Source organism: Electrona antarctica (assembly GCF_951216825.1).
Source record: "Electrona antarctica genome assembly, chromosome: 8".
Classification (NCBI taxonomy): Eukaryota; Metazoa; Chordata; class Actinopteri; order Myctophiformes; family Myctophidae; genus Electrona; species Electrona antarctica.
Window position 1 is genome coordinate 12,253,938 of NC_136789.1, and position 18,905 is coordinate 12,272,842.

The 18,905-nt window shown below is 39.1% G+C and overlaps 1 protein-coding gene and 1 long non-coding RNA gene across 3 annotated transcripts in view; one reads left to right on the forward strand and one right to left on the reverse strand.

Moving 5' to 3' along the window:
- Positions 1 to 18,905, reverse strand: part of doc2b (double C2-like domains, beta) — a gene marked incomplete at its 5' end in the record, with an annotated part of 137,570 nt that overhangs the window by 63,192 nt on the left and 55,473 nt on the right. The window contains one exon of the mRNA XM_079508659.1: positions 787 to 866. Within this exon, the coding sequence (XP_079364785.1) occupies positions 787 to 866 (80 nt within the window). The remainder of the gene's footprint in view (positions 1 to 786; positions 867 to 18,905) is intronic.
- Positions 1 to 18,905, forward strand: part of LOC306928495 — a 134,528-nt gene that overhangs the window by 52,579 nt on the left and 63,044 nt on the right. The gene's annotated exons all lie outside the window — the stretch shown is intronic.

The window sequence follows — 18,905 nt, forward strand, 5'->3', positions numbered from 1 at the left end:
AGATTGATCGGATGGATTTACACCTGTTTGTAAATGTCCTTCTGGCCCAATGTGTTCAGGTAGCTCGGTCGATATAGCTATAGAGCATTCGCCTGCACGTTCATGGGTTTGATCCTGGGCACCGACAACTGAGCGTAGGTGTAGCACGGCTTGTGTGTGGCAAGTCATGCGGTAAGTAAGTACTGGGAGCTGATGGTAGGTGTTGCGCTCTACCTTGGCAATCCATCTCCCAGAGTTCTAGCGCATTGCGAAACGGGGATAGACTCCTGCTGACAATAACCCCCTCCTACTGTTCTGCAGAATTCTGAGGAACAGCCTTATAGTGCTCAAAACGTCACTACGAAAATAAAGCTTTGCAAATGGGAGCTACCTAGTGTGCGGATCCTTTCTTTCCTACTTGATTGCTAAACTGAATCAATTCAATTAGAGACAATTTACCTTCAGTCAACTAAGTCTACATTAATGCTATAGATCAAATTAACGTCACCCTACAGTATGTAATTCTGTCTTAAAATAAATATAGTTAACTCAAGTAGAATCTGAATGGACAAGCATGAACAAACACACACGCGTGCGCGCGCACGCACGCGCTTGTTATTCAACCGTGTTAGATATGCTAGTCAATACACAGGCTGTGACTGAAATATTGATTCAGTGACTAAAGTGGTTTGTTTTTATAAAAAAAGAAAATCCACACAAAGGAAAATGAATGAAAAGCCTCCAAGGTCCTTCTCACAAGGAACCATTTGTGCGGTCGTCTGTATCATGCTTATCAGTGGTACTCACCTTGGCTTTGTTGATGGTACAGTGTAGTGCGTTGTTCTCCTGGTCGTACAGCAGACTGAAGTCCAGGGTCCCCAGGGTAGCTACATGAAGACACAGTGGTCAATGGGAGAGAGAGAGAGCAATTAGAAATGCAAAAGGACCCCAGGACCCCAGAGAGAGATGAAACAGGGACCCCCACTACATATTAGATTCATGTTAAATATGCGTTAAACGACTTAAAACCTCAATACTTTCTAAACTTGATCTTTGGCTCGGTCCTTGGTCTTCTCTTTCTTCCCTGTACATTGTTATAAAAGGGTCCTTTGGTTCCATTTGTAGTAGGCTAAGGCTACACTCACACAGTTACAGAGTCACCTGGACAGATCCTGTTGTTGTTTCCACACACACATAAATACAGATAGACAGATATTTACATTTCATAGCACAATTTTGGAGATATAAGGCAGCAGTTGGTAATTAATTGATAATTGATCAAATGTCACAACAGCCTTCATGTTAGTAATCTTTTTTTGTTTCTGTTTTTTTAATAATTTCTATCCCACGATTTTGTAACCCATTTTTAACCCCAGTGTCAATTATCTAATGTGATCCTGGGCTCTACACACCCTCCGCCAACCTGGGGAGAGCAACGGACTTGAACTCATGCTTCCTTCATGCATGGGTGTCCAAGTTGCTCCTTTACACCTGACAGGGGGGAGTTTCCCTGGTTGGACGTAGCGCGTGGAAGGAACACGTTATTCCAACCAGTTCCTTTCCCCTCCATCAGGCACCCCGGTTGGCCAGGGGGAGGCAGTTTAGAGACCAGGATTACTGCATGTTTTTTGTGAGGGTACCTACCCTAGGGGACACGGGGAGAACATGCAAACTCCACACAGAAAGGCCCTTTTGCCAACCCCACCTCGGGTATGGGCACTGATGACACGGAGGAGAAGACACGCACGCGGCCAGCACCCACAGCGTCCCGAGCGGGAATCGAACCCAGGACCTTCTAGCTGTGAGGCGACAGCACTACCGACTGTGCCACCGTGCCCCTAATAATCATTTCTATGTTACTAGTGCAGTGGTGTGGCTGTTCGGAGCACGTGTGGCTATTCAAGCGGTACAGCTGCTTGGCTCCGGGGTGTGCTGCTTGCAGCGTTCTTGAGAACCGCCCATCCATCCGATCGACCTCACACTCAACACCGATGCCGTCTTGCCGAGAACAGTGTAAGGTCTATCGGCTGAACGGTTCTCGAGCTATGCAAAGGACAGGCAGACGGACAGACAGATAAGCAAACAGACATTCCTGGGATTCATAGATTTTGTCACTGTCGGGCAGAAACATTGTATCTCTGTATTTCAACGTGTTGCTTCACTTAAATGAATGCTCTACTTAGTCTACTACATCATACAAGAGTGTTGCACAAAAGTAGTGAAAATAGCAAATGAGCTTGTAGATCAGCAATGATTTCTAAATGAATTCATCACTTAACGGTAGTAATTAATTCTAACATGCATTACAGTACTTTTATGTGACTCCCCGCAAATAGGCGATATGTAGGCCTATGGTAATTGGTCTTATATTCTAAAATTGTGTTCTTTACTCACACAAAAAAGCAGTGTCAGAGCTACCCGTGAAAGAAACGATCACCTTAGTGCAGTTGCACCATACTGTTGCTTCATCTTCTTTTTTTAAACATTTTATTATCCGGTACTACTAACCGGGGCAAAACTCACACGCATAGCCCTGTTGCCAGGATGTTTGGTCTCCGCACGCCCAGCCTCACAGAACTAAACAACAAAGCCATTGCACACATTGAAATCTCAATAGCACAGAACATCACACTCCCTCAATCACCACCTTACTCCAATGGCCTGCTCCGGGCTCTGGTACACATTACAAAACTGAGGTGCAAAGGCGCTCGCTTTGGCGATAGCCTGGTACCTGCACTCATAGCCGCCTTAACCCCTTAAGACCTGAGGCCCATTCTAATGCCTTCTAAATCAGTAGTTCTCACACAGATTTCACCAAGTGTTCCCAAATAGCAGATGCACAAGCTTGCAGCGCGTGGGCTTGTATATCTGCTATTTTTAATAGCCAATGCAAAAATATAAACTGACACAGATAATACGCTCAACAGCAGTGGTGAAAAGTACATTTACTCAAGTACTGTACTGTGCTGTTTTTCAATACAAATGAAGTCCTATTTTACAGCTATTTGAAAATTGCCAATCTACAAGCCGACACGTCGCAACGCAATGCGTAGGTGTTTATTTATTTATTTATTTATTTATTTTAAGTATATTGATGCCAATGCTTTTGTACTACATTACTCAAGTAACATTTTGAAAAAAATGACTTTTATTCTGAGTACTTCTTCCACCCGGCTATAGTATGATCACCACCGTATAACGATTCCCTGCTCTGGGCGGCGTACAGAACTGAACACTGAGGTGAAGGCGCTCGCTTTGGGTAAAGCCTGATTGACCTGCAGTCATAGCCGCCTTATTAAACAACAGGCAACGCTGAACAGACCTGAGTGTGGGCTGCTGTCTGACCATAGGTACAGTATGTACTGGTTGCTCTCTGAGAAGTACAGTGCTGTTGAAAGGAACTCGACCTTATGAGACTATAAAATCGAAAGTCTAGTATCGTTCAAAATACATTCTGTTCAACAGCAAAAGCTCCTGTGATTCCACACTAATAAATCATGCATTTCATATTGATATCTTTAAAGGTGATATAGACAAGTTTTCAGCCAAAATTTAAAATATATATAAATGTATTTTTTGGGCCTTTTCCCCCTCTATCTTTCCCTATATTGTGATGCTGAGGTGTTCTCCTGCAACAGCACACTCTCCCTTTGCCCCCCTCTGGCTGAATGCACTGTTTATATCCACTACAGTTTACTAGATGGGACGTCGGGGGGATTTAAACTTTTAGCCAATTGCAAGTGCGAGGCTGTGACGGTGTGTTCAACCCAGCAGTATTATAATGAAAACGCGATGCGATTTCATTGCAATGTATAATATTATCCCCATATCTTAGTTTCATCAACATTGTTCATGTGAAATAGTATGTTTATGATTTAATATGTAAGCCTATACGGCATGTATAGGCATGGTTGGGTGGTGTGAAAACACCAGCAGCCAGCACCCCTAAGAACTCGGAGGATCCTAGAAGTCACAGAACGTCGGACCCCGACCCCCCCCCCCCCCCATAAAATCTCCTGGTTACATCAATATGATCGTTCATGTGGAGTGGGTTGTATGTGCTTATTTGTTGAAATGGTGGAAGTGAGTATTAGTATCATGTCGCGGTTTGTCACCGCCGCGGCGACTGCCTGCCCCGGCCGGCTTGAAGCATGCATTCAACCCGTGCTTGCCAACGGTGACAGCCGTCGCGGATCATCATAGCGATTTTTCTTCAGTAGTTAGTATATACTGGTGATCATGAACCCCTGTGGCCACTGGGGGCGCCAGTGAGTAATTTATGTTAATTTATGTTAATTTATTCATACATTCCATACATTCCATACATTCCACGCATTCCATACATTCCATACATTCCATAATCATATTGTATATATCATAAAAATCATATTATATTATAATTATTATTATTATTATAATCGTTTTATTTATGTATGTGATGTATGCCATGCTTTTGTTATTGCTTAAGTGTTAAGCTTAAGTGTTTTATAACATTAAGTGTTTAAAATCTGTCCCATCTCTCCCTATCTCTCTATGTCCCATGCATGTCACAGCCTGTGAGCCCCTCATGTGGGTCTGTCCCACAGATCAGACATGCCGGCTCCAGGTGTGCATAGAACAATAGAAAGTTTAGATTAACCTCTGTGTTGGTGAGGGGTGGGGGATCCCTTATCTTTTAGAAGTGCCAGGTGGCAGTTGTAATCGGGGGTGGGATCCCTTATCTTTTTGATGTGCCAGCTGGCAGATTGGGGGGTCCCTTATCTTTTTGAAGTGCCAGGTGCAGTTGTAAACCCCCCCCCCCCCCTCCTCAAAACATCTGTTTGTTGTGTTAATGTGTTAATTAGATATAGTTAAAACCGGGGGGTGGGGGTTCCCCTTCTCTTTGAAAGTGACAGTTGACCGGTGACAGGTGACAGGTGACAGATGACCGATGACAGCAGCTGACAGCTGACAGGAAAAAAGAAAAAAAAAATAGGAAAAAAAAAAACTTAAAAAAAACTTTTGAAAAAAGAAAAACACTTAAAAAAGCTTAAAGTTAAAAAAAGTTACAAAACAAGTTAAAAGTTAAAAAAAACTTAAACAAATAAAGAAAAGGAGAAAAATGAAAAAATCAAGAACTTTTAGTGTAAATGTGGTTTCTCAATTGTACTGCCTATGTATGTGTGAACTCGTAGTGAAGAACGCTTGAACTAGCTTGGGTGTTGTAGATGTCGCAAATATGTTCGAAAAGGTTTGCACAATGGTTAGTTAGAGGGGGGTGGTCTACTGTGTGGGGGAGGGTGTGTATGGGGGTTGGTCTACTATGTGTAGGTGTAGTCTAGTGTAAATGTGGAGTATAGCTGGTACTGCAGGTTTAAACATCAGGTTGGTCTGCTGTCTAGCTTTTCTTTTTTGTCTAACAGATTTGTCCATTTTATGGTGTAATTCCATTTTTGACCATAGACTATGGATCTAATAATGTAGGTGTAATTCCTCATACAGCCACTACATACCTGTAGGGGGTTTCAGCCTCCTAGTGCAATTCATCGATTTTATTTTTCGTCCCAGTGGTTCAGAGGACACCCCCATCCAGGGGCCCTACAAGGGGTGTAATACCAGTTTTGGCCCATAGACTATGGATTTTGAGCATCTCATCGGTGTAATACCGGTTAACACCACTACACCCCAATGCATTGGGGTTTCAAGCCCTCTAGGGGAGGGGATCTCAGTTCACTTCATTTTTGGTCCATCACAAAGGGTGTAATATCAGGTTTGCCCCATAGGCGGTGAATTTAAGTAATGTAGGTGTAAATCAGATCTACCCCATAGGCTCAATACATACATGAAGGGGGTTATACTTAGCTTGAATATTGACCGGTGTAAATCTAGCCTGTGTAGCCTATCTGTGAACAATTACACAACATACAGAATAGTACGAGAGCCATAGGTGTTTACGATTATTTGTACGCAGTAACTGGCAGTTTTTACAGTATTACATGGATCCAATATTATCTGCTATTATTTGGTATCCTTCAGACATGATGAGGCTCTTACATGTAACATATCTGTCCTCTCTAATTATATTACAATATGGTTATGTTATGCTCATAGGGAACAGTGGTTCGAGCAGTAATTATTGTCTTCAGACAATGTATGATCAGGTTATTAACCAAACATTACAGGTAGTATATCATAATCCCATATGGTCTAGTGGTTTAGGATGCTTGGAGTCTAGCCATGAGACCCTAGTTCGACTCTTGGTGTGGGAAATATAAGTATATGTTTTCAATTATAGTGAAAGTTAATGATATCTACCTAGGGGGCAATTTCTATAGATGTTGATCAACCAGTCATGCAAACGATTTCAGCACCATAGATAGCATTATGCCCCTATTGTTAGGACTATTAGTACATCTTATGTAGACACAGAACTCTATAGTGTATACGTATTGGTTCATCATACAGATATTCCACTGATGGATTGATGGTAGGTTACTAGTTAGCGTATGATTCATGTTGATAATCTTTTGAAAAATGTAATTTTTACGGGGGTGCATATGGTAAAATGCCTAAATTGTAAATTGTGAACTACATAACAATACTATTTACAGCATCACATACACAAAAATGATACAAAAACAAACAACAATCATACAACAGCAGAAAAACAAGACAATACGTGACACAACAAACAAAAAAATACTAAAACAGAAATAAATAAACTACACAGCAGACAAAACGAGACAAAAACAAAAACTTTTTCAAAACAAAAACACAAAACACACATTAAACAAACATCATGACACAAAAACAAAACAAAAATTATACAACAGCAGAAAACAAAACAAAAATGACACAAAGCAAACAGCAAAAAACATAACACAGCAACAATACGAAACAAAATCAAAAGGCTACACACCAAACAAGACAATATGTAAAAACATATGTGATAAAAACACAAAACAAAATCAAAAACTGGACAAAACACAACAAAACAAAAACGTGACAAAACACAACACAAACAAAATACTAAAACAGAAATAAATAAACTACACAGCAGACAAAACAAAAACTTGACAAAGCACAACACCACAAAAACTGGACAAAACACAACACAAACAAAAATACTACAACAAAAATAAATAAATAAACTACACAGCAGACAACACAACAAAAATAATAATAACTTGACATGAAGTATATGACTAAACGTGTAGCTAGATGGAATAGGGGGGTATACACAGACATGACCCGCTACCCATACATGTCCAGATCAGGCGGTTATAGCACCACCAGCAGGTGGTTTTTGCTAAACCCCATTTTATTTTGGAACAAAATGGTTCAAATCATCAGATACCCTCCATGCCTAAGAAGAAAGGGACTAGCTATCATGAGGCCCACAACCTGCCAGGGCCTGTTTTTTATCTAGTATCTAGTCTAGTTTCATCTATATAGTTGTATCTAGTACACAAGATCTTGCTCAATATTACAAATTATTTACAATTTTTATTTTTATTTGTAATGTTTTTTCTTTGTTGGAGAAAACGTATAATTCCTACACAGGCAGGGGTTATCGATGTATACAAAAACATCTACTTGGATCAATTATCCTGGAATTATTTTTACTTCTAAGATGATATTCTTGAAAAAGTTGCTAAACTCTGTTGTTAAATGCTAAACGCCTATTGTTTTTAGATCTACAGTGATCTGTATAGATAGTGTAGTCAGAACAAATCACTAGTTGTCAGTGATAGACAGTAAATCCTTCATCATCAATCACCAGACACTTTTGACTCAATCACTCAGTTGTTCTCTCTTCCACTATATTATGACTAGTACATTATTCAACCAATACCAATAACTATTAACTAATAACTATTTTGCAACTAAATTTGGAAAAATTGTTAATTTCAGTTATTTTATCATTTTTCAGACATACTCTCTATCCATTTTTGTAACCGTGCAAACCTCTGTAGTGGTAAAAGACCCCCACACTTCACCATTTTCCCCCTGGTGGGTAGATAATTACACAGCCAACAGATCCCTAACAGCATCCTAACAGCATCCTCCATCTGATTTCACGAGCCAAAGGCCTATAGGGTCTATCAGAGATACAGGACCCTGTGGTCACAGGGGTCTGGTATAGTCCTACCATGAGCCCACAACCTGACAGGGCCTATTTTTATGGCAGGGTCTAGTTCCATCTATATAGTTGTATCTAGTACACAAGCTTTTTACATACACAAATTAACCTCAGTGACATATCCAACACTCATCTACCATTACATGCTGGTTAAACTAAATCACTAGTCACTAAATTGATCCATAGGGGGTATTGTACGGAAAAAGCACACACCTATGGCATGAAATCTAATGTGGAACACCGTATCTTAACATCTTAGTCAAAATAATAGGCTAAATCATCATAATAGTTCTCAATCCTGGCTGAGGGTAGTAGGTAAATTAGGGCACTAGATAATTTGCTCACCCAAAGTTGCTGTGAAACTTCACAATATACAATAAATATATATATATTTATGTCAGGGTCCTAGTAAAATATAGTGTAAGGGGTGCATTGGGGTAAATAAATAGGCATTTTCAGTTTATAAGACCTAAAGAGCCCTGAAGATACTGTATTAATTGTTAAAGCTCTGCATAATATAGACCCAAATACCACTTATTGCACACTAAGGGTTGGTTGTTTTAATGATAGACATCATATTTCTGACTTTTGACACCCTGATATATGACTTGGGTACTCTGTCACAACTGGGTCAATAAAAAATATACCAATTATGTACAGATTTTTGGTGTCTCTGCATCTTTACACAAAAATATTATAGCGTTAGGCGTGATGAAGACGATCATTGTATGAATTCTATCAGGGGTTTTCTAGGGTAAGTTTTGAAAAGAGTCAACAAGTTGGCACATTAAACTTGAAAATACTACATTCAAGTTGTTTATGTTTGGGCAAGGGTCACAATTTCAGACAAAATTACTCCCCTCATCACAGGGGAACACAGTCATGTGGACACAGTCACTGTACGTTTTACATACATAAACTATGTTGTTCATGGTGTAAATACAAATATTATACAATGAGTCACTAATATGACTTAATATAATACCCCTTTTGACTAGACCCAACCACTCTTTGTATCACCAAATTCTTCTATTGTTGTCTATTCTACACACAAAGTATGAAGTGAAATGCTAAACCCCTCAAAAGAGACTGACCCCTAAACCAAGCCAAGATACCAGAGCTGTTTCATAAAACAGATACTGATGTTAAACACATACAATGTTGCAGAAATGATTTGCACTAACAAAATGACAGCAAAATATACACATTTTTATGATTGCATATTTTATTACGACTGCATATTTAGGAATATTCACAGTAGTCACTGTAGATGGTACACAATATCAGACCAATATTTGTCTCAATACAGTACATACAACATACAACGTGTACTATGTAATAATACGCGGGCGGAAAACTGTATGCAATATATGCAACTATACAATTGTTTCATTATATGCATAACTTATACGTGCCGCATTAGCTATATCTTAGATTTTTGTGTGTATATAGGGTAAATCCTTCAACTCATTTAGGTACGATTCACAGATTTTATGGATTCTGGACACTGGTGCTACAACTCCGTGAGTTTCCAACACCTGCACGAGTCCTGGTAGAAATTCATCAGTCCATAGCTTGTTCGTTAAATCTTTAAAATGATTGTAGAAGTAATATCTAGGTGTATCACCCAAACACGGGTGTTCGGTTTGGCTAGAATGGTTTATCTGACAACCGTTGCAACTTTCTCTCATCTGTTCAGTTATAGCCTTTTCGAGTAGTTGCACAATTCGTATTTTCATAATATCTATATGTACTGTGCTGATCACCCCGTCATTCTCATCCATAGTCAGGGGCAAATTCACTGGGGATGGCGTCGAAAGCACTGTTGATGTGGTTGGAGTGTCATGGGGAATGGGTGAATTTGTGGATAATAGGTCTACCCTCTCAAAAAATTCAGCGTCCCCCTTATCATAGCCCCAAAATGCCCTCTCATCATATTCAGTGTCTTTGTCCGTATCATCATATTCATCGTCTTCGTCCATATCCCCAATACTGTTGGGAGTCCACCATGATTGGGCCTCAGACACTGCCCACCGAGGGTCCATCCACCAAGCTTTGTCTCCTCCACTTGAGCTGGATTCTCCCAGTGAAAAAGTAGAGTCCTCCATGGTGAATGATCAATGATCATATCACAATTATACACAGAGTATAAGGTAGAGGTTGCGGAGTTCGCCTTTTTACCTATAGTGTAGGAGGGGTGGCGTAGTAGCTGCATATGTTGGTGTGTCATTTTCCAGGCTGTCATCAGGCATTGAGAATAATGTTGCACCAGCTGGTTTGGGTACATTTATGTTGCGGGGTTTATCCAGATCTATGCGCCGCGGCTTCTTTGCAAAGGGATAGGTCAATGACAATACATGACTGTAACAATAACTTGTAAGGCGTGCCTCCAACAGTAATGCCTTTCTACACTCTTTTGCTCTGGCGAATTTTTTTATTTATTAATTTCAACACGTCTTGTAACAACCATAAATCTCCTGCATGAAATGCTATACGGATCGGGAAGTATTTCTCTTTATCCATCATAGTTTTCGGTTTTTCAGGAGGGCCCTGGTGAGACTGCGATCTCACCAACAGCCACAAATTTGATGTAATCAGTCGACAAGGATATTAGAGCTAGATACGACTGATTACATCAAATTTGTGGCTGTTGGTGAGATCGCAGTCTCACCAGGGCCCTCCTGAAAAACCGAAAACTATGATGGATAAAGAGAAATACTTCCCGATCCGTATAGCATTTCATGCAGGAGATTTATGGTTGTTACAAGACGTGTTGAAATTAATAAATAAAAAAATTCGCCAGAGCAAAAGAGTGTAGAAAGGCATTACTGTTGGAGGCACGCCTTACAAGTTATTGTTACAGTCATGTATTGTCATTGACCTATCCCTTTGCAAAGAAGCCGCGGCGCATAGATCTGGATAAACCCCGCAACATAAATGTACCCAAACCAGCTGGTGCAACATTATTCTCAATGCCTGATGACAGCCTGGAAAATGACACACCAACATATGCAGCTACTACGCCACCCCTCCTACACTATAGGTAAAAAGGCGAACTCCGCAACCTCTACCTTATACTCTGTGTATAATTGTGATATGATCATTGATCATTCACCATGGAGGACTCTACTTTTTCACTGGGAGAATCCAGCTCAAGTGGAGGAGACAAAGCTTGGTGGATGGACCCTCGGTGGGCAGTGTCTGAGGCCCAATCATGGTGGACTCCCAACAGTATTGGGGATATGGACGAAGACGATGAATATGATGATACGGACAAAGACACTGAATATGATGAGAGGGCATTTTGGGGCTATGATAAGGGGGACGCTGAATTTTTTGAGAGGGTAGACCTATTATCCACAAATTCACCCATTCCCCATGACACTCCAACCACATCAACAGTGCTTTCGACGCCATCCCCAGTGAATTTGCCCCTGACTATGGATGAGAATGACGGGGTGATCAGCACAGTACATATAGATATTATGAAAATACGAATTGTGCAACTACTCGAAAAGGCTATAACTGAACAGATGAGAGAAAGTTGCAACGGTTGTCAGATAAACCATTCTAGCCAAACCGAACACCCGTGTTTGGGTGATACACCTAGATATTACTTCTACAATCATTTTAAAGATTTAACGAACAAGCTATGGACTGATGAATTTCTACCAGGACTCGTGCAGGTGTTGGAAACTCACGGAGTTGTAGCACCAGTGTCCAGAATCCATAAAATCTGTGAATCGTACCTAAATGAGTTGAAGGATTTACCCTATATACACACAAAAATCTAAGATATAGCTAATGCGGCACGTATAAGTTATGCATATAATGAAACAATTGTATAGTTGCATATATTGCATACAGTTTTCCGCCCGCGTATTATTACATAGTACACGTTGTATGTTGTATGTACTGTATTGAGACAAATATTGGTCTGATATTGTGTACCATCTACAGTGACTACTGTGAATATTCCTAAATATGCAGTCGTAATAAAATATGCAATCATAAAAATGTGTATATTTTGCTGTCATTTTGTTAGTGCAAATCATTTCTGCAACATTGTATGTGTTTAACATCAGTATCTGTTTTATGAAACAGCTCTGGTATCTTGGCTTGGTTTAGGGGTCAGTCTCTTTTGAGGGGTTTAGCATTTCACTTCATACTTTGTGTGTAGAATAGACAACAATAGAAGAATTTGGTGATACAAAGAGTGGTTGGGTCTAGTCAAAAGGGGTATTATATTAAGTCATATTAGTGACTCATTGTATAATATTTGTATTTACACCATGAACAACATAGTTTATGTATGTAAAACGTACAGTGACTGTGTCCACATGACTGTGTTCCCCTGTGATGAGGGGAGTAATTTTGTCTGAAATTGTGACCCTTGCCCAAACATAAACAACTTGAATGTAGTATTTTCAAGTTTAATGTGCCAACTTGTTGACTCTTTTCAAAACTTCCCCTAGAAAACCCCTGATAGAATTCATACAATGATCGTCTTCATCACGCCTAACGCTATAATATTTTTGTGTAAAGATGCAGAGACACCAAAAATCTGTACATAATTGGTATATTTTTTATTGACCCAGTTGTGACAGAGTACCCAAGTCATATATCAGGGTGTCAAAAGTCAGAAATATGATGTCTATCATTAAAACAACCAACCCTTAGTGTGCAATAAGTGGTATTTGGGTCTATATTATGCAGAGCTTTAACAATTAATACAGTATCTTCAGGGCTCTTTAGGTCTTATAAACTGAAAATGCCTATTTATTTACCCCAATGCACCCCTTACACTATATTTTACTAGGACCCTGACATAAATATATATATATTTATTGTATATTGTGAAGTTTCACAGCAACTTTGGGTGAGCAAATTATCTAGTGCCCTAATTTACCTACTACCCTCAGCCAGGATTGAGAACTATTATGATGATTTAGCCTATTATTTTGACTAAGATGTTAAGATACGGTGTTCCACATTAGATTTCATGCCATAGGTGTGTGCTTTTTCCGTACAATACCCCCTATGGATCAATTTAGTGACTAGTGATTTAGTTTAACCAGCATGTAATGGTAGATGAGTGTTGGATATGTCACTGAGGTTAATTTGTGTATGTAAAAAGCTTGTGTACTAGATACAACTATATAGATGGAACTAGACCCTGCCATAAAAATAGGCCCTGTCAGGTTGTGGGCTCATGGTAGGACTATACCAGACCCCTGTGACCACAGGGTCCTGTATCTCTGATAGACCCTATAGGCCTTTGGCTCGTGAAATCAGATGGAGGATGCTGTTAGGATGCTGTTAGGGATCTGTTGGCTGTGTAATTATCTACCCACCAGGGGGAAAATGGTGAAGTGTGGGGGTCTTTTACCACTACAGAGGTTTGCACGGTTACAAAAATGGATAGAGAGTATGTCTGAAAAATGATAAAATAACTGAAATTAACAATTTTTCCAAATTTAGTTGCAAAATAGTTATTAGTTAATAGTTATTGGTATTGGTTGAATAATGTACTAGTCATAATATAGTGGAAGAGAGAACAACTGAGTGATTGAGTCAAAAGTGTCTGGTGATTGATGATGAAGGATTTACTGTCTATCACTGACAACTAGTGATTTGTTCTGACTACACTATCTATACAGATCACTGTAGATCTAAAAACAATAGGCGTTTAGCATTTAACAACAGAGTTTAGCAACTTTTTCAAGAATATCATCTTAGAAGTAAAAATAATTCCAGGATAATTGATCCAAGTAGATGTTTTTGTATACATCGATAACCCCTGCCTGTGTAGGAATTATACGTTTTCTCCAACAAAGAAAAAACATTACAAATAAAAATAAAAATTGTAAATAATTTGTAATATTGAGCAAGATCTTGTGTACTAGATACAACTATATAGATGAAACTAGACTAGATACTAGATAAAAAACAGGCCCTGGCAGGTTGTGGGCCTCATGATAGCTAGTCCCTTTCTTCTTAGGCATGGAGGGTATCTGATGATTTGAACCATTTTGTTCCAAAATAAAATGGGGTTTAGCAAAAACCACCTGCTGGTGGTGCTATAACCGCCTGATCTGGACATGTATGGGTAGCGGGTCATGTCTGTGTATACCCCCCTATTCCATCTAGCTACACGTTTAGTCATATACTTCATGTCAAGTTATTATTATTTTTGTTGTGTTGTCTGCTGTGTAGTTTATTTATTTATTTTTGTTGTAGTATTTTTGTTTGTGTTGTGTTTTGTCCAGTTTTTGTGGTGTTGTGCTTTGTCAAGTTTTTGTTTTGTCTGCTGTGTAGTTTATTTATTTCTGTTTTAGTATTTTGTTTGTGTTGTGTTTTGTCACGTTTTTGTTTTGTTGTGTTTTGTCCAGTTTTTGATTTTGTTTTGTGTTTTTATCACATATGTTTTTACATATTGTCTTGTTTGGTGTGTAGCCTTTTGATTTTGTTTCGTATTGTTGCTGTGTTATGTTTTTTGCTGTTTGCTTTGTGTCATTTTTGTTTTGTTTTCTGCTGTTGTATAATTTTTGTTTTGTTTTTGTGTCATGATGTTTGTTTAATGTGTGTTTTGTGTTTTTGTTTTGAAAAAGTTTTTGTTTTTGTCTCGTTTTGTCTGCTGTGTAGTTTATTTATTTCTGTTTTAGTATTTTTTTGTTTGTTGTGTCACGTATTGTCTTGTTTTTCTGCTGTTGTATGATTGTTGTTTGTTTTTGTATCATTTTTGTGTATGTGATGCTGTAAATAGTATTGTTATGTAGTTCACAATTTACAATTTAGGCATTTTACCATATGCACCCCCGTAAAAATTACATTTTTCAAAAGATTATCAACATGAATCATACGCTAACTAGTAACCTACCATCAATCCATCAGTGGAATATCTGTATGATGAACCAATACGTATACACTATAGAGTTCTGTGTCTACATAAGATGTACTAATAGTCCTAACAATAGGGGCATAATGCTATCTATGGTGCTGAAATCGTTTGCATGACTGGTTGATCAACATCTATAGAAATTGCCCCCTAGGTAGATATCATTAACTTTCACTATAATTGAAAACATATACTTATATTTCCCACACCAAGAGTCGAACTAGGGTCTCATGGCTAGACTCCAAGCATCCTAAACCACTAGACCATATGGGATTATGATATACTACCTGTAATGTTTGGTTAATAACCTGATCATACATTGTCTGAAGACAATAATTACTGCTCGAACCACTGTTCCCTATGAGCATAACATAACCATATTGTAATATAATTAGAGAGGACAGATATGTTACATGTAAGAGCCTCATCATGTCTGAAGGATACCAAATAATAGCAGATAATATTGGATCCATGTAATACTGTAAAAACTGCCAGTTACTGCGTACAAATAATCGTAAACACCTATGGCTCTCGTACTATTCTGTATGTTGTGTAATTGTTCACAGATAGGCTACACAGGCTAGATTTACACCGGTCAATATTCAAGCTAAGTATAACCCCCTTCATGTATGTATTGAGCCTATGGGGTAGATCTGATTTACACCTACATTACTTAAATTCACCGCCTATGGGGCAAACCTGATATTACACCCTTTGTGATGGACCAAAAATGAAGTGAACTGAGATCCCCTCCCCTAGAGGGCTTGAAACCCCAATGCATTGGGGTGTAGTGGTGTTAACCGGTATTACACCGATGAGATGCTCAAAATCCATAGTCTATGGGCCAAAACTGGTATTACACCCCTTGTAGGGCCCCTGGATGGGGGTGTCCTCTGAACCACTGGGACGAAAAATAAAATCGATGAATTGCACTAGGAGGCTGAAACCCCCTACAGGTATGTAGTGGCTGTATGAGGAATTACACCTACATTATTAGATCCATAGTCTATGGTCAAAAATGGAATTACACCATAAAATGGACAAATCTGTTAGACAAAAAAGAAAAGCTAGACAGCAGACCAACCTGATGTTTAAACCTGCAGTACCAGCTATACTCCACATTTACACTAGACTACACCTACACATAGTAGACCAACCCCCATACACACCCTCCCCCACACAGTAGACCACCCCCCTCTAACTAACCATTGTGCAAACCTTTTCGAACATATTTGCGACATCTACAACACCCAAGCTAGTTCAAGCGTTCTTCACTACGAGTTCACACATACATAGGCAGTACAATTGAGAAACCACATTTACACTAAAAGTTCTTGATTTTTTCATTTTTCTCCTTTTCTTTATTTGTTTAAGTTTTTTTTAACTTTTAACTTGTTTTGTAACTTTTTTTAACTTTAAGCTTTTTTAAGTGTTTTTCTTTTTTCAAAAGTTTTTTTTAAGTTTTTTTTTTTCCTATTTTTTTTTTCTTTTTTCCTGTCAGCTGTCAGCTGCTGTCATCGGTCATCTGTCACCTGTCACCTGTCACCGGTCAACTGTCACTTTCAAAGAGAAGGGGAACCCCCACCCCCCGGTTTTAACTATATCTAATTAACACATTAACACAACAAACAGATGTTTTGAGGAGGGGGGGGGGGGGGTTTACAACTGCACCTGGCACTTCAAAAAGATAAGGGACCCCCCAATCTGCCAGCTGGCACATCAAAAAGATAAGGGATCCCACCCCCGATTACAACTGCCACCTGGCACTTCTAAAAGATAAGGGATCCCCCACCCCTCACCAACACAGAGGTTAATCTAAACTTTCTATTGTTCTATGCACACCTGGAGCCGGCATGTCTGATCTGTGGGACAGACCCACATGAGGGGCTCACAGGCTGTGACATGCATGGGACATAGAGAGATAGGGAGAGATGGGACAGATTTTAAACACTTAATGTTATAAAACACTTAAGCTTAACACTTAAGCAAGAACAAAAAGCATGGCAATACATCACATACATAAATAAAACGATTATAATAATAATAATAATTATAATATAATATGATTTTTATGATATATACAATATGATTATGGAATGTATGGAATGTATGGAATGTATGGAATGTATGGAATGTATGAATAAATTAACATAAATTAACATAAATTACTCACTAGCGCCCCCCTAGTGGTAGTGGCCAAAATGTGCAATGAACCACAGCATATATAGACTACTTTCTTCATTGCAATGAATAACCTATTTGAATTCTGTATACAAACACTGAAAACTTGTCTACAGTATATCACCTTTAACGCACTTGGTAATACTTTTGGATGATTATCTCTCTAACAAGAATGACTCTCAGTCATAACTGCCAGGTGCAAAAAGCTCTTGTAGCGCCCGTTTTTGTTCGTTTCCGACATTCTTTTGTTGGTTCACTCACTGTGTTTTGTTATGGTTGTTCACTAACTCCAGTTAGCTCATAACGTTAGCTTATGTTGCCACTCGCTCCGCGTTGCGGCGTTCAGAGTATGGGTTATTATGCCGTTCAGACTATCATTGGCTTAGGAGGCAGCCAATCATGACTAGGTCATCACTAAAGTCGCCACTAAAGTGGTCTTTACGGTCTTCAGTAGTGGTGGGTGCAAATGTAGTCCAGGCGATTTTCAAGCACCTGGCAAAAACTATGATACGTGTCCAGGCTAAATTATAGGCATCTGAGAGTAAGTGGCTAACGACAGCAACACAGTTATAGGCTTTAATTAACCACAGCTGTCTCCTCTTATACTGACTGTGGACAATTGTATCTCATAATGACCTGTTTCCACAGAGTCTGGTCATTGCATTTCCTCCTACTTCACTTATAACTTCACCTTAAAAAAAAGACAAAAAGGTGGGCGGTGGCACTGTGGTCAATGCAGCACTGAGCACAGATCTGGTGCCTGTCCAGACAATTTGACTAGATGCAAAAAGCCTGCATCCTGCATCCTTAGACTCACTAAATTGAGAAAGGACTCAATCATGTCACCAGGGGTCCTGGGCTGCAATACTGTACTTAGTACTGTACTCTAACGTTGTTGAAGTAGGACTCATAAAATGTCCCTGGGACCCATCTACAGTAAAAGACCACCCCTGGATCCTGGGACCCATTATATTGGAAACCTATTTATATCACTGATAGGGTATAGATATGTACTATGGTATGTATTGTCTCCTAGCTACAAAAACAATAAAAGAGAAAAAATAAAGAAATGTAGGCTTGCTCGGCTATGTAATTGAAGTTATTCTGCAAAGTTTTAAGCTGACCAAACAAAGAGACCTGCGTCCTTTCTGATAGAAAACCACCATAAACTGTCCTGGGATTTTCAGCGTGGCTTGAAATGCTGATGCAGCTTGTGCAGCATGATGCTGAGGCAGCTGATAATATATTGTAGTGATAAAATATTGTCAGTCAGATGGATAATTAAAAACATGTCTGTCAGTATTTATGCTTTTATGCAAAATGCAGGATGGCTAATTCTGATTCTGTGTCTGAGAAATGCTCGCATTCATATTTCTCTTTGGCATGTTTCAAGATCGACAATGGTGGTAGGACATAGGCACTGGTAAAATATATATATATATTTATATATAATATTTCCAATAGAATTCTTTCTCAGACGATACTGTTACCTCTTGGAAAGTAAAACACCCAGGTTACCTTCCTCTCGAGGGAGAATGATACCTTCTCAATACCAGTATATATCTTAGAGAGGTGCTGATTTTACACAATGTCAATGTGCTGCTACTGGATAATGCATGTTTTTACATCTAATAGTGCTTTATATGATCTGCAATACGAGTTGTCAGCGCTCCACTACTAAGATACATGTATGCTCTCTATAAGATATAAGATTGAGTGTGACAA